This window comes from Bos grunniens, chromosome 3, assembly GCF_055505025.1.
Source record: "Bos grunniens cultivar Pamir isolate PY7600 chromosome 3, Bosgru_T2T1.0, whole genome shotgun sequence".
In the NCBI taxonomy this organism is placed as follows: domain Eukaryota; kingdom Metazoa; phylum Chordata; class Mammalia; order Artiodactyla; family Bovidae; genus Bos; species Bos grunniens.
Genome location: NC_141167.1, coordinates 29,916,525 through 29,944,141, shown reverse-complemented (window position 1 = coordinate 29,944,141; position 27,617 = coordinate 29,916,525). Strand labels below are relative to the sequence as shown.

At 49.5% G+C, this 27,617-nt stretch overlaps 1 protein-coding gene across 1 annotated transcript in view; it reads right to left on the bottom strand.

Annotated features, from left to right (window-relative positions):
- The window catches only part of CIMAP2 (ciliary microtubule associated protein 2), a 33,547-nt gene extending 7,458 nt beyond the window's left edge, over nt 1–26,089 (bottom strand). The window contains exons 1-9 of the mRNA XM_086390120.1: nt 24,367–26,089; nt 22,062–22,149; nt 21,444–21,608; nt 21,131–21,253; nt 15,120–15,257; nt 14,839–14,982; nt 12,991–13,152; nt 11,850–11,957; nt 9,023–9,156 (exon numbers count right to left, since the gene is read on the bottom strand). Coding sequence (XP_086246246.1) covers nt 9,023–9,156; nt 11,850–11,957; nt 12,991–13,152; nt 14,839–14,982; nt 15,120–15,257; nt 21,131–21,253; nt 21,444–21,608; nt 22,062–22,149; nt 24,367–24,677 — 1,373 coding nt within the window. The 5' untranslated portion in view covers nt 24,678–26,089. The remainder of the gene's footprint in view (nt 1–9,022; nt 9,157–11,849; nt 11,958–12,990; nt 13,153–14,838; nt 14,983–15,119; nt 15,258–21,130; nt 21,254–21,443; nt 21,609–22,061; nt 22,150–24,366) is intronic.
- Nucleotides 26,090–27,617: the final 1,528 nt, after the last annotated feature.

The following is a 27,617-nucleotide window of genomic DNA, read 5'->3' as shown; positions in this document are numbered from 1 at the left end:
CATATTTAAGTGAAGTTGTAGAAGATAAATAGGAATTTTCCAGATAGAAACTAAGAGAAGAGTGTTTCAAAACAGATCACAGTGTGGTTAAAGCACAGAGAGTGGTACACAGCGTGGCCTGGCCGGAGTGCAAAGTGGGCATGTCCACACAGCCAGAGGGTGGCCAGATGGAGTAAGGCAACCAGGTTGTAAGAGCCAGACAGGTGACCGGGGGTGGGGGGGAACTTGGTCCATTGGTTGGTCAACCACATTTTAGAAGCAGCTATGGTGTGCCCAGGTCTAAAAAATGAAGAACAAAAGGCTGCCTTTCCCACACAGGAGTCAAATCCCAGGCTGCCTAGCTGGAAACCCAGAACCTGCGGTTTGGCAGGAAGAAGCAGGTGAGGCTTGGGAGTGACAGATGAGAAAGATTGGCTGTCACTACACTCCAGAAGGAGATTTTACAACTCTTCCGCACACATGCACCCTCCCTCGCCTGGACTGAAGACAGCAAACTGTTCGAGGCCATGTTGTGTTGCTACCCAGTCGTAAGTTGCTCAGTCATGTCCAACTCTTTGCGACCCTATGGATTACAGCTTGCCAGGCTCTGCTGTCCATGGGATTCTCTAGCAAGAATACTGGAGTGGGTTGCCACACCCATGGCCTCTCGAAACCTGCCAAGGAGGAGATGCTGACGTTCAGGGTCTGACTCAGAGCCCTGGTCCCCACCCTGCCTGCTATTTGGCTGCGGGCCTCTGAGCCATTTGCATCACCTCTACCCCTCTGTACCTCATTTTCTCCCTATATGGGAAGATAGGAGGAGGGCATGGCAACCCACTCCAGTATTCTTGCCTAGAGAATCCCATGGACAGAGAAACCCAGTGGGCTACAGTCCATGGGGTTGTTAAGAGCTGGACATGACTGAAGCAACCGAGCACACATGCACACACATGCAAAGATAGCCCTGACAATCCCCATAGTCTGTGAACTCTACATTTCTCCACCCACACACACTGGATTGTGGTTACCACTCTGGAGCCAAAGGCAGGGATTAACAATAGCACATCAACACAGAGGAGCTGTGAGGGTCCAATGAGAAAGCCTGGCACCCCACTCCAGTACTCTTGCCTGGAAAATCCCATGGATGGAGGAGCCTGGTAGGCTGCAGTCCACGGGGTCGCTAGGAGTTGGACACGACTGAGCGACTTCACTTTCACTTTTCACTTTCATGCACTGGAGAAGGAAATGGCAACCCACTCCAGTGTCCTTGCCTGGAGAATCCCAGGGACGGGGGAGCCTGGTGGGCTGCCGTCTATGGGGTCGCACAGAGTCGGACACGACTGAAGCGACTTAGCAGCAGCAGCAGCAGCAGCAATGAGAAAACCTGCATCCTTCCAGACTCCATTTGTTCTCATTAATTCTTCTGCCTTAAATTTACTCTAATTTTTTTAAGCTTCTAGAATCAAATGATTGCTTCTGTTGGTTTCAATCTTTCTTATTTAATACTAAAAGCAATTAAAACTATGAATTCTAAAACTATGAATTTTGACAATATTATATAGGTTTTGATACAGAGTTTTCATTGCAATTGACTTCTAAATGAACTATAATGTCAAACTAGATTTTCTCTTAGACCCAAGAACTTTGAAGAATTCTTACTATTTTCCAAGTACTTGGTTTTGAGGGTTATCCTTTTATTGTTAAGTCTTGTTTTATTGTACTTTGTTTAGAAAGAGTAACCTAAAATTATCTATATAGGGTATTTTTAATTTAGATATTTTTAATGAGATCTTCTTAGAAGATCAACTTTTATTAATGTTCCATGAGTATCTGAAAATAATGTGGAGTAAAACATACCTATTCAAATCCTCCAAATAAATATTTATGTCCTTATCTGTCAAATTTTCAGACAGGTCTATTAAGAATTCCCATTATGACTGTGCAAGTTTGTCACTGGTATTTTGGGTGTGTGAAGGTTCATTGTGTTTATAACTGCAACTACTTGTCTTTGTAGGAGAAGGCGATGGTACCCCACTCCAGTACTCTTGCCTGGAAAATCCTATGGACAGAGGAGCCTGGTGGGCTGCAGTCTGTGGGGTCGCTGGGAGTCGGACACAACTGAGCGACTTCACTTTCACTTTTCACTTTCATGCATTGGAGAAGGAAATGGCAACCCACTCCAGTGTCCTTGCCTGGAGAATCCCAGGGACGGGGGAGCCTGGTGGGCTGCCGTCTATGGGGTCGCACAGAGTCGGACACGATGAAGCGACTTAGCAGCAGCAGCAGCAGTCATCTTTGTCCCATTTAGTATTTTGCCTTAAATTCTATTTTGCTTGGTATTTGTATTACCACTTTTTCTTTTTGCTGTTTGAGAATGAGAATGCCTCCATCCTGGTAAATCACAGCTAGATATATTCTTATATTTCATGTCATCTTCTCCTTTCTTGGGCTCTTATGCTAATTCATTTTTCACTTGATTGGAGTATATCCCCCAGTAATATTTTCAGAAAAGATATATTTGGTATACATCCCAAATCCCTGTGCATCTCTATTTGCACATGAATGATGGTTTGGCTACACAGAGAATTCTACAGCCTCAAGTCTTTTTCATGTTGTATAAACAGTGTTTTCTATCATTCATGTTTCAGAGGAGCGGCCCAAAATATGTCTGATTGCCTTTTATTTAGATTGTAGGTTGTCTTCTTAGGTCTCATTTTTGTAAGATTTTTATTTTACCTTTGAAACTCAGAAATTTCACTACATTTTTAGTGGACTGAATGCATATATTAACCCCCATCCCTCCTGAAATCTCACTAAAACAGGAGTAAAGGAATACAAATTTGAAATCATGTACCCACAAGGACAAAAAGAATAGAAGCAGCAGCAGTAAGAATATTTTGGAAGTTGAAAAGCAGATGGAAGAACAGTAACTATGTTAACATACTCAAGAACACTAAATCCCAAGGCAGCAGAAGTTAAAACTAAGAATTCCCTCACCCCAAAAACCCAGGTACTGGCAGCGCCTGGTACCTCTGGCAGTGGGAGTGAAAGCAGAACCAAAACAGGGCTACTGATGGAAAGTCTGTGTAATATCAGCTTCCCTCTCCACTCTCTGCAGCCAGAGGAGAGCCCTTAATAAATGAAGACTGCAGAATTGATTCTCTGGAGACAGAGAAGTTCTCTGTACAGGATGACACCAAGCAGAGTCAATGTTATGAGTATCCTATTTATTAATAAAACAGGGAATCAAATGGGAGTTCGGTCACTAAATATTGAGACCTCTAGGTTCTTCTCCCCAGCATAAAGCTCTGGCACCCAGGTTTACATCTCCCAGAACTTTCTCTGGCCAAGGCCAAGAGGAAAACATCTAACATCACTGACATTGAAATTCCCCCAGTGAAAATACCCAGCTTGGTCATGTTACGGTTAAACCCATGAACAGGTGCTCCAGGGGGAGAACGAAAACTGCCTCAGAGTCTTCAGCAGGATGTTCAGTTGGACATGAGTGCACAGTTAAGGATCACCAGAGGGGCTTCCCTGGTCCAGCGGTTAAGAGTCCACCTTGCAATGCACGGGACACCGGTTCAATCCCTGGTCCTGAAAGAGTCCACACGACTCGAGGCAACTAAGCCTGTGTGCCACAAGTACTGAGCCCACATTCTAGAGCCCCTGAGCCACAACCTCTGAAGTTTGTGCACCCCAGAGCCCATGCTCTGCAACAAGAGAAGCCATTGCAATGAGAATACCGCACACTGCAACTACAGACTAGACCCCACCCTCCGCAACTAGAGAAAGCCCATGTGCAGCCACGAAGACCCAGTGCAGCCAATAAATAAATGAATTAGAAAAGTGATTACCAGATATTTGAGAACATTTTTTCGTATGGAAGACTGAGGCCAAAACAAACACACGGGGAAAAAAAGAGAGAGAGAGACAATGACAGGAAAACTTGTCTTAATAATATCTTCAAAGGATAAGAAAGCATTGTGTCCATGAAATAAAAGCATGCTGTTACTAAAAGGGACATTCAGAAGACAAACATAACTCTTAGAAATTCAAATATGAACTCAGAAATGAAAACCTCAGTGAATGAATGAGAGAATATTTCTCGTCACCTGAAAACAGCTCAGTCGTACCCAGGGCAGAACCAAGCACAGACTAGGCTTTTCAAATGAACCAATAAATGAAACAGCATATAAAGAAATCTTTCTTCCCAATGTATTACCTACCTTCTGTGCTGCATAGCACAGTCCTCCATACCCAAGAGCCCAACTGAGTCAGGACTTCACGAACAATGAACTTGAGCCCCAGGGAGAATCATATACCAGCCTGACCATCAGACTTTCACAGGTATCTGCTGATTAGCTCCCATTCAGTAACATTCATAAGCCTTAATTATACCTGGCCATGTCCTACAGGGTATAAAGCATTCCCCTTTTACAGATGAAAAACCTGAGGTCTAAAAGACAAAGGTGACTCTTGGCTGGAGACAGGTCTACAAGGAGAACCCATAATTTGTGTGGTCAGCTTCAAGAGTTCCTGTTTTTGTTGTTGTTGTTGTTTTTTATTCTAATGATAAAAGTCACGTTTATTTGGAAAAATTCAAACATTTCAGAAATAAAACAAGGCAGAATGCCAAAGACCCTCCAGGTTTAACTATGGTCAGCATTTTGGGGCCTAGTCCTCCATAGTGCTATCTATGCATAGGGCAGTGCATTTTTAAAAAATAAGGTGAAATTCCTCCCTTTCCTTTATACATTTAATATGCCACTATAATTGAATGTTAAATAATATCCACAAAAAGGAACTGGTGTTATATCAAGCTAGTCAGAATCTCCAAGGTATAAAAAAATGATTTGCTTGGAGTGGGGGAGAATTTTCTATTACAGTACAATCATTATATCATAAAATTAACCACATTTAGTGCATTCACACTGTTATGAGGATTTCTTTAAGTCTAATAAACAAAGAATTTCCAAATAAAGGAGCCATTACCTTTAAAGACACTACTTTAAAAACATTTGCCAAAAATTCTCACTTTGGCAATGCGTCTTTAATGGATTGTTATTCTATTTTTTAAAATATTCACACAAACTTACTCTTTCAAACAAAGTTTATAATAAATTTATTCAATTCACCCTACCAACCCCCTTACAATTTGATAAAAATGGCATTAAATGTGTACATCAATGGGAAGAATTACTATTTTTCCAATATCATCTTCCCACCCATGAACATGGTATTCTCTCCAGTTATTCAGGCCTTTTTTCAATATCTTTTAGTAAAGGTTTCTATATTTTTTTTTCATTTAAGTCTTAAATATACTTATTAAGTTTATCCCAGTGCATTTTATTGTTTGCGTGCCTAATAGGAATGGAATCCTGTTCTTCTTCTCAATTAAGTTTTCTATTTGTTGTGGTAGCAGAGGAAACTTTATACACATTACAGCACTAGCTTCCCTGGTGTTACCGTTTTAAAATGAACTCTCGGATTTATTTAGGTAAACACACATATCATTATAAATTGTGATGATTTTGCTCCTTTATTAATATTTTTATTCCTTGTCTTACTATGTTTGCTAGAAACTCCAGAACAATGTTGAACATTCCCAGTGATATAAGCATCTCTGTTTTGTTCTTGACTTCAGGAGAAATCTTTAGTATTTTACTCTCACATTTAATGTTTTTGACCTCCTCTTTCAAAACTCCCACCCTCCCTCAGGACTCAACTGTCTCCCTATTTCTCTACAGTCTGTATCAAATATCTGTCTGAGTAGAAGCTTTTCCTTGGGTCTTTAGACAACAGAGGGTGGTTTAAGCCGTTGTGGTTTCTTTTCCTGGATCATGTGCACTTCCAGCCTCTGTAAAAACTTAACCCTTGTATTAACAAGACAGAATTCTGTCAAGGTACTGCAGAAGCTAAGGGCAAGGGTTAAACATGCCTACAGAGTGTCATCCACAGGGCAGGGCGCATGTACATGCATGATCTTCTTTAACACTTAACGCAGACTCTACAATGTGGTAATTTTGTTCACTCTCACTTTTCAGATGAAAGTCTGTCTCCAAGTAACATGTCTCATGCCACATAGCTGTGTAGGAGACACAGAATTCTGAGCCAGGTTAAAAGGGAAATCCTATAACTCGCACAGGCCTAAATGTTGGGTGTTTTAACAGTGGTGAAGGGACAAATTTGTACCGGAAGGGAGGCAGATGTGCAGGGGGAGAAAGCTGAGGGTCCAGTGGGAGTGGGCCATCCTTCTCTCCTCTAGAGCCCTTTGCTGAGCAAACAGTATGTAGGATGGGGCTTTGCTGACAGGTTGCAGGGGAGGGTTGGCCTTGCCAGAATCAGAGCATCACACTCTTCCCAGCTCACCATACCCCAAACCCTTACATGGGCACTGGTGTGTGGAAAGGGCCCTGAACTAGAAAGAAAGGCCTGGAGCCTAGCCGCAGCTCTATCACCATCAGCTGTGTGACCTTGGGCAAGTTGCTGCACTCTCGGGTCCTGGTTCAACACCTGTAGAAGAAGGCTAGCCACCTTGTTTAGAAAGGGCAACACACTTTTGCACACGAAAATAGTCCGCGTGGCTTTCAGTTAAACAAGGAAGATGAATCTGTGCATTTACTTCTATTCCTTCCTGCAATTCACTGAATGAACTATAAAGGAGTTGTTTTTAAACAGACGAGCAAGAAAGGGAGAAGAGGTATCAGGGGACAAGGATGTTTACAATTTTAAGGAAATGCAAAGTGCAGGGAGTCATGAGCAGAGCTGAGAGGGCCTAAGAGCAAGCTGCCTGCAGCAGGCAAGCCAATGAGAAGCTTGCCAGCTCCTGCCACAAACCCCAGAGATGCCCAGAAATTAGAGCCACAAGTATGTCAAAACGCAGGAGCGAAACTGCTGAAAACAAGAGGAAAGTCAGACCCTCTGCACCACACACACTTTGCCAACCCAGCAGGAGGCTGGAGGGTTATTACTGAGAAAGAGAGTCAGGGTGGCAGTGGGGGAGCTCAGTGGATGGTGGGCAGACAGGCACTATAGTAAGAATAGAGGGAGTAGGTGAAGTCCATATACTGACTGGGACTCCTCAACCCTCCTTCCCTTAAACACCAGCAATCACAGTCACCACCATCCCTACCCCTCAGGATATAGGATTCTTGTCTAGAGAAGCTAAAAGGTGCCACTGAAAATGCCTAGAAATATTGACTTTAGAGTCTCCCAATGAAATGACCAGATCACCATCTTCGCTCCCAGTGAAGCCCTACCCAGACCCATAGCATTTCTTAGTGCTTTCTTCTCAAATATGAACAAGTGAAAGAAAAAAGGGGAACTGGGAAGAAGTGGAGACAATGCAAGGAGCAAAAGGAAAAGGAAAGAAGACTGTCATTGTCGTCCTTAAATGAAAGAACACCCTGCATGCAGAACCAGGGGCTAGTAGAAGATAAAAATGCAATCCACACTGCAAAAGAACCCTCGGAAACTTAAAAAGATGAGATTCAAATTTTCAAAAGGCAACAGCAGGGTCTGAAATGTTTAAAAAAAAAATAGGACAAAAAAGGCAGAAATAAGAAACAAGGAAAAAAAGAACAGAGCATCAAGCCAGAATGTCTACCATTCATCTAAAAAAGAGAGGAGAGAACACAGAAGACAGGAAATCACCAAAGACAAAAACACAAAAAATTCTCCCAGAATAGAAGGTCCTAAGCTTCCAGAAGGAAGGAACGCATCAAGGACCCAAAACAATGGATGAAAATAAACTCACACTAGACCCATTATCTAAGACTTCCCTGGTGGCTCAAAAGGTAAAGAATCTGCCTGCAGTGCAAGAGACCTGGGTTCAGTCCCTGGGCTGGGAAGATCCCCTGGAGAAGGGAATGACTATCCACTCCAGTATTCTTGCCGGGAGAGTTCCATGGATAGAGGAGCCTGGCGGGCTACAGTCCATGGGATCACAAAGAGTCGGACACGACTGAATAACTAGCACTTTCACACTTTTTTCAGACCTGTTATCATGAAATTTCAGTACACAAGGGACAGAGGGACAGAAAGAGGATCCCACAAACTTCCAGATAGGAAGGTGCAGGTTGCCTACAAAGGACAGGAAAACCAAGATGGCATTGAAATTGTTAACAACCACGCTTGAAGGTCGAAGGCAATGGAGCAAAGCCTTCAAAATTCTCAGGGAAAATTATTTCCAACTAAAATTTTATTTCCAACCAAACTACTGATCAGCTGTGCAGGGAGGAAAAAGAATCTTTTTCAGGCATGCAGCCTATCAACAATGTCACCTCCCATTATCCTTTCTAAGGAAGCCATAAAAGCATGGGTGTCAATCAAGAAGGAAGACATAGGTCCACTTTGATTAAAGACACATATATATCTATATACAAAAGCTGGTTTTCCCTGAGAGATCTGGTCCCATGGAATATGGTCTTCATGCCCACACGAGAATTTCCAGCAATGGAATTTCCAATTCTTAAGTTCATGTTTATTCACCTTTTAACATTCCTGAAGTTGAGATTGCATGGCAACTGGTGGCACAGCATCTTAGTTTAGTAAAACATGGAGGCAGCTAACATTCACAGTTTGACAGTCAGCCATGGTATTTCATGCATATTTTTTCTTAGGTTTCCCAACTTCCTGAGATGAGTTTTACCAACCCCATTTTCAACACCAAGAAATAGACGCCCCGTGGTGACGGCACTCAAGGCAATCCTAGACTGTGTGGGTTGTGGGTGAGGGAGTCCGTGTCCATCGAGTTCCTTTCCTCCTTACCACCAGCTATGGACAGAGTATCTCACAGTCCTCCACTCATTTGACAGCTGAGGGAAATGAGGCTCAGAGAGGTTGATCGATGTGCCCTACCTCCCACAGCCAGTATGCATCAGAGCTGGCATCTGAACTCTTTCCATTGCCACAGCTGTTTGGCTGGCCCTAGGGACAGCAGCTGTGTTCCCATGGGAACCAAGCATGAGCACACCCCCGCCCAGCCCAGAGTAAGCCCCTCTGTGCCCTGGCCCTCTGCTGGAGCTCCAGCGACACTCACTGCATGATCATCTCCCGCACTGGGTCCGAGGGGTAGCGCTTGGATCCACCCATGAACAGGGACCGGTATCGCTGCCGACAGTCCTTTGTCTCCAACAGCTGAGTGTTGAGGTAGCGACCCACCCCTATGGGGTTCTGCACCAGAGAGAGGAGGCAGGACATTAGCAAGCTGGATGCCTGGCCTGGAGACTCAATCTCCAGTCTCCCCCCCCGTCTCCCTATTCCATCTGTTACAGATTGAATTATGTTCCCCAAAGAGATAGGTGGAGTCCTAACCCCCAGTACCTCAGAGTGTGAGCTTATCTGGAAATAGCTACAGGTATTACCGGCTAAGATGAGCTCATACTGGAGTAGGGTGTGTCCTTCCTCCAATGTGACCAGTGTCCTCATAAGCAGGGACACACAGTGGGGAGATGGCCATTCAAAATGGAGGCAGGGTCTGCAGCAAGGCATTTACAAGCCAAGCAGTTCCAAGCATCACCAGCCACCACCAGCAGCTTGAAAGAGGGCAGGAAGGATCTCCCCTACAGGTTTCAGAGGAAATGTGGTTCTGTCAATACCTGGATTTCAGACTTCTGGCTCCCAGAACTGTGAGAGGGTAAATTTCTGTTGTTTCAAGCCATCTGGTTTGTGATACTTTGTTATGGCAGCTTTGCTACCTTATGTAGGAAGTTAATACCCCATCCCTTGGACTGCAAGGAGATCCAACCAGTCCATTCTAAAGGAGATCAGTCCTGGATGTTCTTTGGAAGGAATGATGCTAAAGCTGAAACTCGAGTACTTTGGCCACCTGATGCGAAGAGTTGACTCACTGGAAAAGACTCTGATGCTGGGAGGGATTGGGGGCAGGAGGAGAAGGGGACGACAGAGGATGAGATGGCTGGATGGCATCACCGACTCGATGGACGTGAGTTTGAGTGAACTCTGGGAGTTGGTGATGGACAGGGAGGCCTGGCGTGCTGCAATTCATGGGGTCACAAAGAGTCGGACACGACTGAGCGACTGAACTGAACTGAACTGAATACCCCATCCCACCCAGAAACTTGGGTTGTAGGTATAAGAAGCCCTCGTGGAGAGGTTCAGAGGGGAGATGTTGCCTGTCCATTGTGACTAGTGAGGGCAGGAGGAAGGCAGGACAGGAACCCGCTATCCGTACAGAATCTGTCCCAAGGTCAGACTGGGTCTCCAAGTGATGACCCTCCCCCTGTAGGAGGTTCAAGCTGGAGGTGAGAAAAGGAAGACGTGGGGCCTTGACTGGCTCGACCTCACAAGAACAGAATAGGGCAGGGGGTACTGGCACACGGGGGCCGAGATATCACTGGGAGATGAAAAGGTGGAGCAGAAGGGGGAGAACTGGGGTCTGGGGATGCGAGATGGGGCAGGAAGAGCTTAGTGGCAAGATGTTCCCAGGGAAACCTGGAGAAATACACAGCTTAAAAATACACAGCTGCAGAGAGCGGAGGGGCAGGGGGTGGCGCCATCCACGCGGGAGCAGCAACCATGTCAGTTTCAGGAAGCTGTTCTGGGCCAGAGAAGCCCTGGGTTGTTGTTTTTTTTTCCTAAAACCAAGGCTTTTCCTTGTCCTAAACTGTAATAATGCGTCTGATTTTGGTTTCCTTGAGAGCTATATTTCTGTCTGTCACCTGTGTACTGGCCCCTGTGTTTCCCACTCTGGCCCACTCCTCACTCCCACTCCCCCAGTCTTTTTGGAGTTTGTGACGCTAATTTGAAATGGACAGTGTTCTCTTGAGAGCACGTGAGGTTGTTAAATTCCCGCTAGACATTTTTCTAACATGGCTCTAAGGTCCTTGTTGCCATTTGTGATAAGTGATAGGTAATTTATTGGAAACATGTGCATACATTTATATTCAGAGGAAATTATAGTTTGCACTGTCTATTAAAAGATCTTGACTGATTTAAAAAAAATACCCAGCTGTTTGGAAACAGGCAAAACTAACCTGTGCTAATGGAAGTCAGGACAGGAACCACCTGATGGGGACAGAGGTTGAGGGGGTGGCCCTGGGGGGCTGAAAACGTTCTTCAACCCTCTGGGGGACCATTGCACAATGAGTCCATTTTGTGACCTGTCGTGGAGCTACTCATTTAGGACTCGTGCTCATTTCTTTATGGTTATCAGACCACAGGAAAAGGCGGGCTTGGAAAGTGAAGGGCAGGAATGAGAAACAGAATACTCAATGCCATCTAGCAAATGCAGAAGGCCGGCACACGAGCTCAAGAGTGTGGCTGTCTTACAGGAACACCAACAAGCTGACAATGACATCTTACACGCGGGGCGGCTGCCACTGGTGGGGAGGGGAGAAGGGTCAGGAGGGCCCTTGCTTAACCGGAGACGAGAAATGGGCCAACTCCCTCAGGTATCCCTGAGGCCCCAAGACAAACACAAAGACAATGGAGGGAGCATTCCCCTGGAAAATAAGAGTGTGATGGTTCTGGGTGATGTCCATTAGCACAGTGGTTCTCCAACTGGTCCCTGGAACAAGCACTATCAGCATGGCCTGAGAACTCATTAGAAATGCATGTTCCTGGGCCCCGCTCCAGGCTTACTGAATCAGAAGCTCTGGTTTGCAGCCCAGCCATCTGTATTTTAGGAAGCCCTCCAGGTGATGCTAATGCCCACCCAAGTTTGAAAAACCACTGCCTTAGAGCAATGAGACAGCGGGGGTACGTGTTAGTCACCAACCTGGTGGGAAAAGCAGGTGGGATCCACTCCCTCGGAGCATCAGTTTCCAGGGCTGCCTGGAGAGGGTTCCCTGCCCCTCACCGTGTGCCCCCCACAAAGACCTACTCGCCCAGTTTCCTATGATCACCTGGTAGGCCTTCGAGCCTGTCCGCTTGGAGGACAGCAGGAAGGGAGGCTGGCTGGTGCGTTTGCACTCCTTCTCTGGAGGAAGCCACATACCAGGACCAGATGTAGCCTAGGAGAGAGGAATGAAGGCCGGAAGCTTGAGAGGGCAGGCGCTGGTCAGCCTGGGGCCAGGGCAGGTGACCTCACCTACCTGGCAGCCCTGGGCCTGGAGCCAAGAATACTGGGAGGCACCCAGCTACCCCCAACTCACCTGGAGCCCATTCTCTAGGGGTGAAGGGGCCCTGCGGTGCCCTCATGACCACTGCTACCCGCTCTGTCCCTGCCCATCAGCCTGACACCTCTTTCCAGATTCCCGGGGTGGGGGCCCTCCGGGTCTGGCAGGGTCCAGAGAGGTGTTCCAGAACCCAGCCTGGGGAGCGGAAGCCACTCAGACTTTGGAGCTAGTTGAGCTGGGCTCCACTCCCAGCTCCTTTTCCCCTTTGCTGGGAGCCTGGGCAAATCCCTTCTGATCTCTGGGCCTCAGTTTTCTTTCATGAAATGTAAAAGACAATCCCTTCCTCAAGGAGGCTGAAAGTTGCCTGGCCCAGAGCAGGTATTCAGGAAGTGTTGGTACCCTTGTTCATTCCTCTCCACCCCCTCACCTTCCCAAGCCCTCAGCGATCTATGGGGGGCAGACCATGCGTGGGGGTCAACTAAAGTCCAGAAGCTACTCAGATCACTGGCTGCTGAGCCCTCAGAGAGGAGCCCACCACTCCTCTGAACGGAACAGGTGCGTGCTTCTTACACTCAGCCCACCTCCAGATTTCCCCTCATCCTCTCTGCAGGGGAGAGAGGGGCAGAAATGCCCGCTGAGCACTTCCCGGCTGCCAGGCTCCTTGCTAGAGACTCTAGTACTAACCTCATTGAATTCTCACAGCCACCTGGTCACTCTCACGGGACAAGTGTGTAAACCAAAGCTCAGAGAGTGAGAGAGACTGACCCATTGAGACCAGTGAGTACCAGACCAGGATTGGGAACTAGGTGAGTCTGGGACCCAAACCTGGGCTTTCCCCTGAAACAGCCACCTCCATCCCACCCTGCCTCTGCATAGGGAGTCCCCTTCCAAGAAAAGAGGGAAGGAAGGCCACTGCGGGGACACTGACTAGTTTTCGGGGGCACTGGCTAAGGGTGGTCCAGTAGATTCTTTCTGTAGGGGTTTGCGGGTTGCGAGGAACTTTTGAAAAAACTCCACGCCTCTTATTGTGATGCAGGTTAAGCTCCTCCACGAAGCTCTGGAAATTCGTCAGTTCCCTGGGTCTTTTTTTCTGAGAAACAGAGGGGGATAAAAGAGATCTGTTATGCCAAGAAAAGCAAGGTCTGTGCTTCCAGAGCCTCCCCACAGAGACAAGCAGGGGGTCCAGCCGGTGGCGGGGCAGGCAGGTGGGGGTCTCTAACAGCCCCTCCTGTGTGCTACACCCTGCAGCCCAGCTTGCCTTCATCTACTTCTTCCACTTGCTTCGTGGACATTTACTGACATTTATTCTAAGCAGGAACGATAGTCCAAATACATACAAACCAGTGTGATGGGGGAACACTCAGGATTCTTAGGGCAGTGGAACTACTCTGTATGACACTATAATGGTGGATATGTGTTATTATACATTTATCTAAACCCATAGAACACACAACACCAAGAGTGAACCCTAACATAAGCTATGGACTTCAGGTGATAATGTGTCCATGTAGACTCATTGTCTGTAACAAATATTCCCCTCTGGTGTGGATTACTGATAGTAGGGGGCTGTGCATGTAGGGGGTGCAGAGGACATATGAGAACCTGTACTTTCTGCTCAGTTTTGCTGTGAACCTAAAACTGCTCTTGAAAATGCCTATTTTTTCAATAACACAAAATCTTATCCTGTGGACTGGGCATTGGCTGTAGGGCCTGAGAAGGGTCCAAGGACCCTATGCTGTGCAGGACACCTTATTAGCTGGTCATCAGGAGGACTGGGAGGCCACAGGGAGAAGCCAGGTTGCAGGGAGGGGCCAAAAGTATATCAGCATTTCACCACCACCCACCACCCCTCATGTCCTAGCGCTCCTGATGCCTTGATCATAGGCTCCACCTCCTGCTAACACTCTGCCTAGTTTTCACTTGTGATTGTGTTTCTTTTTGCATTAAAATGTAAGTACCACAGGGGGAGGTTCCCCTGCAGCTAGACAATTACCTGGACCAAGGTACACATGAGTTACATGCGTAACGGGAGTTAGATAAAGTGAAAGTGTTAGTCACTTAGTCGTGTCAAACTCTTTGTGATCCCATGGACTGCAACCCGCCAGGCCCCTCTGTCCATGGAATTCTCCAGGCAAGAATACTGGAGGGGGTTGCCATTCCCTTCTCTAGAGGATCTTCCCAACCCAGGGATAGAAGCTGTGTCTCCTGCAATGCAGGCAGATTCTTCCAGTTGCTATGAAAGCAAAGCCCAGGGTGCTAGGGAATCACATAACAGGATTTGGTGGGTGCAGGAAATGGTTGCACCAAGCTAAAATTCTACCTCAGTTTCTTCTCTTGACCCTCCAGTTCTCTGCCACTAACCCAGACAGCTTAGCTGGGTCTGCGGTGGCTGCAAGTGTTTGTAAAACAGCAGGACACCCAGGCTGCACCATCCAGGTCTCAGCAGGCCTGGTGGCCTCCAGGCCTGGCACTGTGACCACTTGCACCTCCTCTGTAGTTCACGCTGGTGCAGACAAGAAGGGACTGGTGGTGAAGCCAGACAGCATCCCGGGGTTCAAATCCCGGCTCTGCCTCTTCCAGCTGCGTGGCTAGCCTCAATCTCCCCATCTAGCACAAAGAGCCTTATCCCTCCGTTGCTGGGAGTGGGGAGTGAGCAGGATATGGGGAGGGCCCCCTGTTCCCCCACCTCCCCCTCGCAGAGCCTGGCACACAAGGTGCTGTGGATGAGCGAGGCTGGTCTTCCTGCCGGGGAAGGCACAGCCCGTCTGGCACACACCTGCACAGAGTAATGTCCGTAAGGCTGGGGCTTGCTTCGGTCACCAGAGAAAATGTCGTAGGGGCCACGGGTGCCCGTGATTTTTGCCAGGCACACTTCAATGCCACTTTTAAAGGTGTACGTGCCCGGTGCCAGACCACTCCCCTGGAACAGAACACAGAGGACAATCCCTACAGGTACATCACCCTCTTGGGGCCTCAGGTTCCCCATCTGCCCTGGGACTCCCCCCACCCAGGGCTGTACAGGAAGCTGGGTGAGGCCTGGCCAGGGGAGGGGGATACCTGATGAGCCAAGGGGGGCGGCTTGTTGGCCATTCTGCACATGAGGCCCTCGGAGTGAGACCGGTTCCAGGCACTCTCCTCCAGCTTCGTGAATGGGTTGCCCTTCTCCCCATAATTTCCAGGCCCTGGATAGTAGTTCTGGGGGTGGGGGAGGGATACAAAGGCCATTAGTCCCACTCCTTGTGCTACTGTGTGCACCTGAGGGAGAGATGCCCCCCAGAGGGGAACGGGATTGTCAGAGACCCTGCATGTTAACTGCCTTCCAGAAACACACAGCACTGCGGGCCTGCGGGCCTCTGCCACCGCTCAGGACTTCAGTTCCGAAATTCAGATTCTCGAGACTTCCCTGGTGGCACAGCGGATGAGAATTCACCTGCCAGTGCAGGGGACGCGGGTTCCATCCCTGGTCCCGGAAGATCCCACATGCTGCGCAGCAACTAAGTCTGTGCACCGCAACTACGGAGTCCTTGGGCTGCGACTGCCGAAGCCCGTGCCCCTGGAGCCTGTGCTCCACGGCAAGAGAAGCCGCTGCAGTGAGAGGCCTGAATACCACAACCAGAGAGCCTGCACACAGCAAAGACTCAGCACAGCCACAAAAAATAAGAAAGAAAAAAGCTCAGATTCTTCCCTGAGGCCCCACTAGTCTGTCCAACTTATCCCTCACAGCTCCCTTCCTAGGTCTGACACTTCAGCTAAAGTGAGGTTCTTGCTGGTCCTCAAACATACGCAGTCTGCCAAACTCCCTGCCTTTGCTTGCTTGTGCCGTTACTGCCACCCTTCCTGTCTTCTTGACCTTGGAAGATTCTAGTCCTGCAAAGTCAGCTCAAATGTCGTCTCTCTTGAGAATGAAGCTATCCTTCCCCTATCCCCAGACAGCCACTTGCTTTGGTGATCTCAGAAATCCCATCCATTATACATACCCCAGTGTCGTAGCCCTGCGTTAACATGAATGGGTTTTCCACTGTTCTGTGAACAGTGCTGTGACCTGGAGGTATCTGGAGTCCCAGGTTCGAATCCTGGCCCCTCTGCTTCCTAGCTGAGTGATCTTGGGCATGCCACTTAAAAGACCCTCCTTAGCCTCATGGTCCATATTGTAAGCACAGGGACAGTGGTACTTTCTTCCAGCGTAATGAAAATGAAAGGAAATAATGTCTTTAGAGCCTCCTGCACATTCTCAGCCCATAGCACATGCCAATATCTGGTAGTCAGAGTCGGGTGGCTATCTTGACAGAGGGGGTTGGGGGAGCGGGAAGTGGTGGAGAAACAGGTAAGAGAGGTTGAGAACTGGTCATGGGTGGAATGAACATTTGGGTCGGAATGACCCTGGCTGCAACAACTGCCAGGGTCAGAGGTATGGCCTTTCTAGGTGTAATGAAGAGAGCCACCCTGCAGGGTAGGTGGGTAGACGGGTGGGTAGGTGGGTGAGAGAGGGGCCATCTTTGGGTAAAGATCTGGCAGGATGTTTGCTGCTGCATTGCATCTTTTAGCCACATGGAGTCGCTGCTGCTCCACAGATGATGGCTCAGCCCTGCCTCCCTCCAGCCCCTGGAACCTCCCAGAAAGTAGCCCAGAACTAAGCCAGGCAGAGAGAACAGGGAGCTTTGCTGGGAGAGTCAGGCCACAGAGGGCATCAGATTTGTTCACCCTCAGAGGAGCAAGACTGCTCTTTGCCTTCTTCCAGGACCCAGGGTTTCCAGGTGTGTTCAGGAGAAAAGCCCCAAAGTAGGAAGGTGGGTCCTGGCATCAAGTATTAGGTGCTTTACAAGCCTTAACATCTTGGCCCTAGAAGCAACCTGATGAGATCGGATCAGTGCCACTGCAATCAACGGATGGGGAAACTGAGTCTCAGAGAGGGAAACCTTGTGTCCAAGGTCCCCCCTCTGGAAAGGGGTGTGTGTGCTAAGTCGCTGCAGTCGTGTCTGACCTCTGTACAGCCCCATGGACTGCAACCTACCAGTTCCTTGGTGCTGACAAAAGGGACTAGTTCAGACCCCATCTCTGCCCCTTCCAGCTGCGTGGCTAGCCTGAGTCTCCCCATCTAACACAAAGAGCCTTATCCTGCCCTTGCTGGGAGTGGGGAGTGCTGTTACTGCCACTCTTCCTGTCTAAGGCAAGAATACTGGGGTGGGCTGCTGTTTCTTTCTCCAGGGGATCTTCGAGACCCAGGGATCAAGCCCAGGCCTCTTACATCCCCAGCATTGGCAGGTGAGTTCTTTACCACTAGCGCCAGTGCAAGGGTTTTACCTTCTAAATCCATGTGTGATCTTTCTGATCCTCTACTGTTTCCCAGACAGTGAGCATCATGACCTCTGGGGAGAACTTAGACGTGAGGGTCATAACAAAGCAGCAAGAGCAGCTGCTCAGGGAGCTCAGAGGCCAAGAAGAGCCCAGGGCTGGCACTCTGTCAACAAAGCGCCACCTCTCCCTTCGACCCTTCAGGATCAGAGGTGCAGTAACACATGTGGGCTGATGTAAACGCCCCTGATTTTAGCTAGAATGTTGTTTCAGGCCTTTGGGAACCTAAGCAGGAGTGATTAATTCTGGGGGGGAAAGGTGTGTGGGAATGGAGAAATTGTCACTTGTAATTTTTTTCAGCTGGACCGTGAAGAAGAAGAAGGATCCCAGAAGATGAACGGGGAGGGACAGGTCCCCCAGGTAGAGGGGGCAGGAAGAGCGCCTTTGAGACAATGGGAGAGGTACGCTAGAAGAGAGTGGGATGGCCCTGAAAGCCAAGCAGGGTGTCCAGACTTGATTCTGAGGTATGGGGGTTGGTGCTTAAGAAGGTGCACAGCAAAAATAAATAAATAAAAAACAAGTATGATGCTGTTGGAGAAGGCAATGGCACCCCACTCCAGTACTCTTGCCTGGAAAATCCCATGGATGGAGGAGCCTGGTGGGCTACACAGTCCATGGGGTCGCTAAGAGTCGGACACAAATGAGCGACTTCACTTTCATTTTTCACTCTCATGCATTGGAGAAGGAAGTGGCAGCCCACTCCAGTGTTCTTGCCTGGAGAATCCCAGGGATGGGGGAGCCTGGTGGGCTGCTGTCTATGGGGTCGCACAGAGTCGGACACGACTGAAGTGACTTAGCAGCAGCATGATGCTGTCTCAAGGGAGGAAAAAAAAGGAAGAGGGTGGTGGGAGGGTGGGGCCTGGGAAAGAGGAGCCGAGGAGAGAAACTGATGAAGGGACTCCAAAGCTGGGAATCCTGGTGTCCCCACAGCCCAGGGAATGCAGAGCGTACTAGGAGGGGGATGGAGGCAGATCCCAGGCCAGCAGAGAAGGCGTTGACTTTGCAGGGTGTGGCTCATCAGCCCTGTCCTCTCTGGGGAAGGATTCACAGGCCCTCAAGCAGGCACCCAGAGCTTTGACCTTGGCACTGGGGAGGCCCCCACGGGGAAGTCAGCAGCCTGTACAGGTGGCATCTGTAGGCCTGTCCCACCAGCAGTGGGGGTACGACTGCAGGGACCAGAGGCCAGAGGAGGCCAGTCCAGGACTCACAGCAAGATGACAGTGAGAAAATCAGGCCTTGGATGTGAGCTCCCCCTGCTCAGTGCCCCCTCCTTGAAACTCACTGTCTGGCCCTGAGCCCAGGAGGGCAGCTCAGAGAAATCCCGCAGGGCCTAGTGAGTTACCGCAGCAGCAGATATGGGGACCAGAGGGGAGGAGAGACAGCCGGAAGGGAGGGACAGGCCATGGGACCTTCACCTGCTCAGCCAGCCCTCCCAGAAGCCCCAGTGTTGAGGACCAGGAGGAAACAGCCAGCATCTGATCTGTTCCCCCAAATCCTCTGCCTTCAACAGGGCTGGGCTCTGACATCAGACCTTGTCCTCCACATACCGTCAAGGGACAACGCAAGTGAATCAAGTGCAGTGGTTATACGTGGAGACCTTGGATTCAATCCTGCCTCTGCCACTGAGTAGCTCTGTGACCGAGGGCAGTCACTTAACCTCTCCGTGCTCATTTTCTGTCTGTAAAGTGGAGATGATAGTGCCTGCTTCATAGGTTGTTGTGAGGACTACATTAATTAGTATACTCAGGTGCTAGAACGGTGCCTAGCACGTGTCGAGTGCTGTGTTAGTGTCAGCTATTATTGCTTTAGATTTGAAGGTAGTGACTCATTTTTCAATGCCTCCAGACAGCCCCCCTCCTACAGGGCAGTTACAGCTTCTGCACCTGAGGACGCATGTGTACATCCCCTGAAGGGGGCAATGAATAATCTCCAGGCTCCATAGGAGTTTTCACGGTGAAGAGATGTGGAGGAAAGGCCCTGCCTTTGTGGTTGGACATCCCCGCTCCTTGCCTGCTTGGCCCACTGGGGCAAGACATTTATCTTCTCTGAGCCTCCAAGGACTGGTCTGGAGTGGTTATAAAAAAAAAAATCAAGAGTGTTTCAGAGAATGGGTACTTAGCAGGCAGGTGTGCCCTTAGTACACAAAGACCTACCTCGTGCCTACTATGTGCCAGGTGCTGCCAGGACCAGGGAATTCTGCAACGAATCAACCGGGCAGATGTGTCCACCCTTGGGGGCTGCTGTGCTCTGGGAGAAAGACACACTGAACACAGCCACAGTCGGGGCTCCTGGGACAGGGTGGCATCTCACAGGGTCAGGTCAGACCTCGGAGCTGAGAGCTGAGGGGGGTGGAGGGAGCCCTTAGGTGAAGGGGATGCGGGAGGAGGAACAGCATTGCCGGTAGGGGAAGAGCAGGAGCAAAGCCCCCGTGTTGAGAGCTCATGGCACACTGAGGAGGGAGGAGGATGGGGTGTCCAGCACAGCATGGGGGCCGGGGAGGGGGGCAGTGCTGGCAGTGTGGGTGTGACCCCATCTCTGCCCTTGCTGCCTTATAGAGGCGGTGCCCACTCAGTGTCCTCCCCCCATGAGATGGCCATCCCTACCCACATGACACCATGCAGCCCTCCTGCCACCCCCACCTCTCACCACCATCACCTCCTATCTGAATGCCTCCAACCACCCCCCCAACATCAAGCCCTTCTCCACTGTCCTCCAGCAGCACCTGGAATCAAACCTGGGGCCTCCACCTTGTCAAAGGTCCTCATGTCTGGGTCCTCACCCCTCTGCTCTCGCCTCCTCCACCCTGACTCACAGATTCCATGAGTCTCCATTGAGCACCTACACAGATTTGGCTCAAATGCCACCTCCTTCCAGAGGTCTTCCCTGCTGCTGCTGCTGCTGCTGCTAAGTCGCTTCAGTCGTGTCCGACTCTGTGTGACCCCATAGACGGCAGCTCACCAGGCTCCCCCGTGCCTGGGATTCTCCAGGCAAGAACACTGGAGTGGGTTGCCATTTCCTTCTCCAATGCATGAAAGTGAAAAGTGAAAGTGAAGTCGCTCAGTTGTGTCCGACTCTTCACAACCCCATGGACTGCAGCCTTCCAGGCTCCTCCGTCTATGGGATTTTCCAGGCAAGAGTACTGGAGTGGGGTGCCAGGTGCCATTTATAGGGTAGTCAGGGAAGACCTGCCCTATAAATGGCACCTCCATCACTCGTATCTCTCCCTGTCTCATTTTCCCTCATGGCTCAGATTATATGTGATTTGCTTCTTTGTACTATTGTTACTACCACTAGGACCAGAGCTCCATGGGGGCAGGGACCTTGTCATTGTCACTGCTGGAACCCCAGGGCCTAGAACAGTATGTGGCACTAGAGGGCGCTCCATCATTATTTGCTGGATAGATGGCTATAGAGATGGATGAGTTTGCTGCACGCCTACTGTGTGCCTGGCTTTGTGTTGGTGACTCAAAGATGAACCAGACCCTTTCTTGCCATCAGAGAGCTCCTGGTCTGGTGCGGGAGACAATAGGACCCTACGACAGCCAGTGGGCTCAAAGAGGTGGCGCTGGAAGCAGAGGGGCTGTGGGGTCTCAGAGGAGAGCCTAGCCAAGCCTGGCAAGGAGACCATAGGTGAAAGGGTGCTTCCAGCCCCAGCCAGGTGCATACTCCAGAGGAGACAGTGGGAGGGCTCCCACTCCACATATGAGAACACCTACCCCAATGAGTCCTCGGAAGCGAATCTCCCCAGAGCTGAGCAGCCCACGAGTGCTGCCTGGTTTTGACTGCAGCTCTTCTAGGAAGTCTTTGAAGTTGTAGGAGCCAGGCCCCAGCTTTTCCTTCTGCCCCAGGAGAACAGAGAAGAGGTAAGAACTTTATACCCGTGTCCATGTGGGCAGGACCCCAGGGGATGGTGTGTTCCTTAAAGGAGGAGCTCTACCTGGGCATGGAAGGACACTGCAGGCCACCCTAGGGCTGCACGGGAGGACCCGGTGCCCGGAACGGGGCGGGATGGGGCCCCAGGGGCCTCACCTGCTGCCGCTTCTCTTTCATGATGGCCTGGTACTGGAAGTGGGGCAGCTGGGTCAGCCGGGTGGCTTCCTGGGCCTTGGCCCAGCCTGTGCCCACCTCTTTCTTCAGTTTCTCGTTGCTGAAGCAGGTCTCCTTAAAGCCATAGGTCCCAGGTCCTATGTGGGACTGAGCCAGAATGGAGTCAGACCGGGGCCAGGCGCACCCACCAGTCCATCCGCAGAGCAAGTCCTTGCCATGCTGTCACCCTGACCTGAGAATGGACAGGCAATGCCTGTGGGGCCCCTCCTGCAGCCCCCAGCCTGGCACTCAAGGTGTGACCCTGACATCCTCTGTCGATAGCCCCCTTGCACTTCAGAGAGGGCCCATGGCAAGTCTGTGCAAGAGCTGCCAGTGGAACCCACTGTCTCTGTGGTTCCAACCCACACTCTTTTCATTATAGTCTTGTGTTTATCAAACACCTTGAGAGCCCAGCTCTGAGCCAAGCCCTGAGCTGTGGGCTGAGGCACAGAGGGGTGTGAGACATGCCCCTTTCACAGCTGAGCTCATCTGCCATGGTGGGGGACTCAGAGGGACAGTGCCCAGACCACGTGGCAGAGTCAGGAAGCTGGGCAAACTTACCACGTCCACAGAGTAAACCCTGGAGTACGGAGCTTCAGTGAAGGTGCTTAGCTTCTTCTGGTTGGGATAAACAGCAGAGACATCAAACCTGGGAGGACAGACACCCAGTGAAAGGCGCCCAGCCCTGATGAGGGAAGACTAGGGGGCAAGGAAGGGAGTTGGTGTCCCAGGGGAGGTGACTTTGGAGCTGGCCCATGAAAGATGAGATGAACAGGGCTGCTGCCTCCTCTCGGCCTTTGTACTTCTGTTCCCTCTCCCTAGACTCCACCCTAGTCTGGTCACCTACCCCCTGCTGAGGACCTTCACTCAAAAGTCACCTTCTCAGTGCAACCCCACCCCCGCTCCAGCACCTACCAGCTCGTCCTCCCCGCTGTCTGTTTTTCCATAGCCCTTATCACTATCTAGTACTTTATATATTTTTCTTTCTTTTTGCTTATTATCCATTCCAGCCACCTCTCCCATAAGAAGGCAAGCTCATGAGCAAGGGTTTTGCTATTTTGTTGTTTCATTCCCAGATGCTAGAACTGACCCTGGCACATAGTAGGTGACATTTATATAGAGATATAGATATAAACATAGATATAGATGGGGCTTCCCAATAGCTGCAGTAGTAAAGAATCCACCTGCTAACGCAGGAGATGCATGTTCCATCCCTGGGTCAGGAAGATCCACTGGAAAAGAAAATGGCAACCCACTCCAGCATTCTTTCCTGGGAAATCCCCTGGACAGAGAAGCCTGGGCAGGCTACTGTTCATGAGGTCGAAAAGAACTGGACACCACTGAGCCACTAAGCACAGCATAGTGCATATATATATATATGGTATACCCAAGATATATATATGGTACACCCAAGAGATATATATATATATATATATATATATATATATATATATCTCTTGGGTACACCCAAGATATAGATATATATATATATATCTTGGGTACACCAAGATGCTCCTGAGAAATCTGTATGCAGGTCAAGAAGCAACAGTTAGAACTGGACATGGAACAACAGACTGGTTCCAAATAGGGAAAGGAGTACATCAAGGCTGTATACTGTCACCCTGCTTATTTAACTTATATGCAGAGTACATCATGAGAAATGCTGGGCTGGAAGAAGCACAAGCTGGAATCACGACTGCCAGGAGAAATATCAATAACCTCAGATATGCAGATGACACCACCCTTATGGCAGAAAGTGAAGAAGAACTAAAGAGCCTCTTGATGAAAGTGAAAGAGGAGAGTGAAAAAGTTGGCTTAAAACTCAACATTCAGAAAACTAAGATTATGGCATCCAGTCCCATCACTTCATGGCAAATAGATGGGGAAACATTGGAAACAGTGGCTGACTTTATTTATTTATTTATTTTTTGGTGCTCCAAAATCACTGCAGATGGTGATTGCAGCCATGAAATTAAAAGACGCTTGCTCCTTGGAAGAAAAGTTATGACCAACCTAGACAGCATATTAATAAGCAGAGATATTACTTTGCCAACAGAGGTCCATCTAGTCAAAGCTATGGTTTTTCCAGTGGTCATGTATGGATGTGAGCGTTGGACTATAAAAAAAGCTGAGCACCAAAGAATTGATGCTTTTGAACTGCAGTGTTAGAGAAGACTCTTGAGAGTCCCTTGGACTGCAAGAAGATCCAACCAGTCCATCCTAAAGGAAATCAGTCCTGAATATTCATTGGAAGGACTGATGCTGAAGCTGAAACTCCAATACTTTGGCCACCTGATGTGAAGAACTGACTCATTGGAAAAGACCCTGATGCTGGGGAAGACTGAAGGCAGGAGGAGAAGGAGACAACAGAGGATGAGATGGTTGGATGGCATCAGTGACTCTGTGGACATGAGTTTGAGTAAGCTCCAGGAGTTGTTGATGGACAGGGAAGCCTGGTGTGCTGCAGTCCATGGAGTCGCAAAGAGTCAGACATGACTGAGCCACTGAACTGAACTGATACCCAACATACATATCATACATATGAATGAAGAAAGACACCTGGGCTGAAATTCTACGCACGATTTTTTGGCTGAGTGACCTACTATGGGACAGGCCACTTGGTCTCTCTGAGCAGCACATAGTAGGTCCTTCAGAAAGGATTTTAAACAACTTAATAGGAAAATTAAAGGACTCTGGGCAGGGAAACGCAGAGCCTGGAGGCGGATATAAAGTCCCGCCCGGCCACCTCTGACTGCTAGCCCTCCCCCCTTTTCGCTCCCTGTCCCCAGGTTCCAGCCCTCTTTCATAGGCCCTCCAGTCAGAGGCCCTCTTTCCCGCTCCCCACCCACCTCCGACCCCACCCCACCTGTGGCTCTGCACCCCGAAGGGCGCGCCGGTGAACCACTTGGTGGCCATGATGCTAGCCTGCCCCCTCGCGGCGAAGTCCTCGCAGGACTCGGACCGTGGGACTCCTCCGCGGCGCCAGCCTCGCGAGCTGGCCGCCGACTGCAGCCACCGCTGCCACGGCAACCCAGGCCTTGTGGTTTGTGATCCGCCGGAACCCGTGTGCTGTGTGTGTTGCGTCTTCGCCCGCGCAGCGCCCCGGCAGGCACGCCCGCGAGGTTCCCGACTTTTCCACTGGGCTCTGCACATTTTCACTGCTGCCTTGCCAGACATCCCTCCTCCAGGCGAGCCCGGCAGATTTAATGGCCCCTCATGGTGGTTAATATGGATGCCATTTGGTAGAGTTTTAGAGTCATTTGTTGAGGAAATAAAGTGAAGTCGCTCAGCCGACTCTTTGCGACCCCATCAACTGTAGCCTACCAGGCTTCTCCGTCCATGGAATTTCCCAGGCAAGAATACTGGAATGGGTTACCATTTCCTTCTCCAGGGGAATCTTCCCGACCCAGGGATGGAACCCTGGTCTCCCGCGTTGCAGGCAAACGCTTTACCATCTGAGCCATCAGGGAAGCCCCATAAATTGAGGAACTGATTCTGATTTCCTGCTTTATGCCAGTACCCTGCACCGGGCCTGATGGAGAGCAAAGGCCTCTTAATGTTCACCTTATGCTGTTGGGACCAGTGAGACCCACAGGGGAGGTCTTGACTTAGGCAAACGGCCTCCCATTCCTTCTCCACTCTGTGAGGAGAAGGAGAAAGAGGGAACAGGCAAGGGGAGCCAGAGCGTGGAAGGTAGGAATGAAATCGGGTGGTGGGGGAGGTGTTTCAGGGATGGAGTCAGGACTCTGTTCCTCCCCATTACCCACCCTACCCCCACCATGACACCCACTCTGGCCAGACAATGTGCACGGTGTCTGGGACCCAGATGTGGCCCCTTCTCAGACAGTCTAGTGGAGGGAAACAGTGACTGCACAGTGTGATCAGGTCCAGAAGATAGGGAGGTCTCTGACCCAGACTCCAGGTGGTGGGTAGGTTGGGGAAGGAGGAGGAGGAGAAGAATTTCTTCCTGGAGGAGAAGAATTTCAAACTCAACATTAAAGAGTGTGTATATCTTGCTTGGTAAAGAAAAGAACTGAGGTTATATGCCCCCCCTAAGGCATGATCAGCTCTCTCCTGTCAACCTCCCTTACCTTCCACCAGGGCCTGGGGTCATGCTACAGACTGTCTAATATCATCTCCTGTGATCGCCTTTGATCCTCCCAAGGGTTTTAGGCTGAGGCAGGGCAAAGAGTCATATACCATTTGATGAAAACAAGACTGAAACCAGAAACAGAACTTTCCTAGGGGTCCTGCATCCAGTCTGTGGTGGAAGTGGGTTACCAGATCAGTGGGTCTCCTTCCAGGCCCCACCCAACACCCTTTTGCCATCCCAATATAGCATTTAATCCATGATCTGGACTCACAGGCCCCAAGCTGGGCGGGCACATGACCACAGCACTTGGAGCATCCGTGCTGCCCTGCTGAGCTGAAGGTCGGAGGCATCAGTACTCAGGAACACACACAGGACAGCCACCCCAGGTCATCCAAGCATTGACTTTGCCCCTTCCCAACGTGCAATCTTGAGCAAGTCACTTCCTCCTCCGCTTCTCACCTTTCTTACCTTTAAAATAAAGCCAGTAATCTCTGTGTCTCCAGACTGCTATAAAGATTAAATGAGCCATTTAGGTACGCTCCATAGCAGAAGCATAATAAGAGGTCATTCCTAGCCCTTGGAAAGGGACCTTACAGAAGGCCCGGGGGCAGAGACTGTGTGTCCTTCACTGCTGGTGCAGTATGTGGCACAGAGAATGTGCTCAGCAAATATTTTTTGAATGACTAGTGAACAAATAAATGAATCTAATCCAACTTCCCAGAAATGCATAAATCCTCAGAGAAACGCTTTCAAATCCTAGCCCTGCTGCTTCCTAACTGGTGGCCTCGGATGAGTTACCCTGGCTTCAATTTCCTTGTCTGTGACATGTGACTGCAACATTCTGGAGGAGCTGTTTTGAGGAATGAGTGACAAGTGGCTGTGTCCACTACCATATTCTATGAGCTGGGGAGGCCCTGCAACCAGACCCAGGGCTGCTCAGGTGCTCTTGGGCCCAGCCTTCCTGGGGTTACTTTCTTTCTCTCCCAGCCTAAGCACCTTGGCTCTGGGACTCATGGAGGAGAAGCCACAGGATATAAGCCAAGGTCCATTGGGCTGGGAGTTCTGGATGCCAGGCAGGCCAGAGCAGGCCAGGGTGAGTCAGCTGTGCAGCAAGGCAGCTGGCTCCAGTCAGCCCAAAGCATCCCCATCATAGCACTTTCCTGATCACAGCAATTAACTCTCTCTTGTAGGTACAATCGCAATCCTCTCCAACCCATATGGAACAGAAGAGGAAACTGAGGATCAGCCAGAGAGAGTAACTTGTCCTGGTCACATCTACTGAGCGTCACACAGTAGATACGAAGCTTATAAGTAAAGTGTGCTAGAGTTTCTAACCCATCCTCTGGTGCCATAAGTTATGTCAACAAAGTAAGTCAAGCTTCTGAGCCAGAGGATTCAGGCCTCTGAGACAGGGCTGTGGCTGCTGCCTTCAGTCCTCATCCGCTGCCGTCTCTTTCCCATGCTCTGTCCCTGGGCATACCTGGCCCTGGCAAAGCTCTAGCTTTTTCATGTGCCTTTGCTGCTGCTGAAATGCACCAGCAAACTACCCTCCCCATTCACCTCCTATTCATCTTCTCAGAGTCAGATCCAATGCCAAAGCCACCGATTAGAATGGCCATTATAAAACAAACAAGCAAAAACAGAGACAAAGTACGAATGTTGGTGAGGATATAGAGAAATTGAAACCTGTGTGCATTGTTGGTGAGAATATAAAATGGTGAAGCTCCATGGGGGAAAAAAAGTATAGCAGCTTTTCTGAAAAATAAACATAGAATTACCATACGACCCAGCAATTTCACTTCTGGGCATATACCCAAAAGAAGTGAAAGCAGGGACTCAAAAAGATATGTGTGCACCCATGATCATAGCAACATTATTCCCAAGAGCTAAAATGTGGAAACCACCCAAATAGCCATTGATGGACAAGTGGATAAACAAAATATAATATATACATACAAAGGAATATGATTCAGCCTTAAAAAGGAAGGTAATTTTGACGCAGTTACAACATGGATGAACCCTGA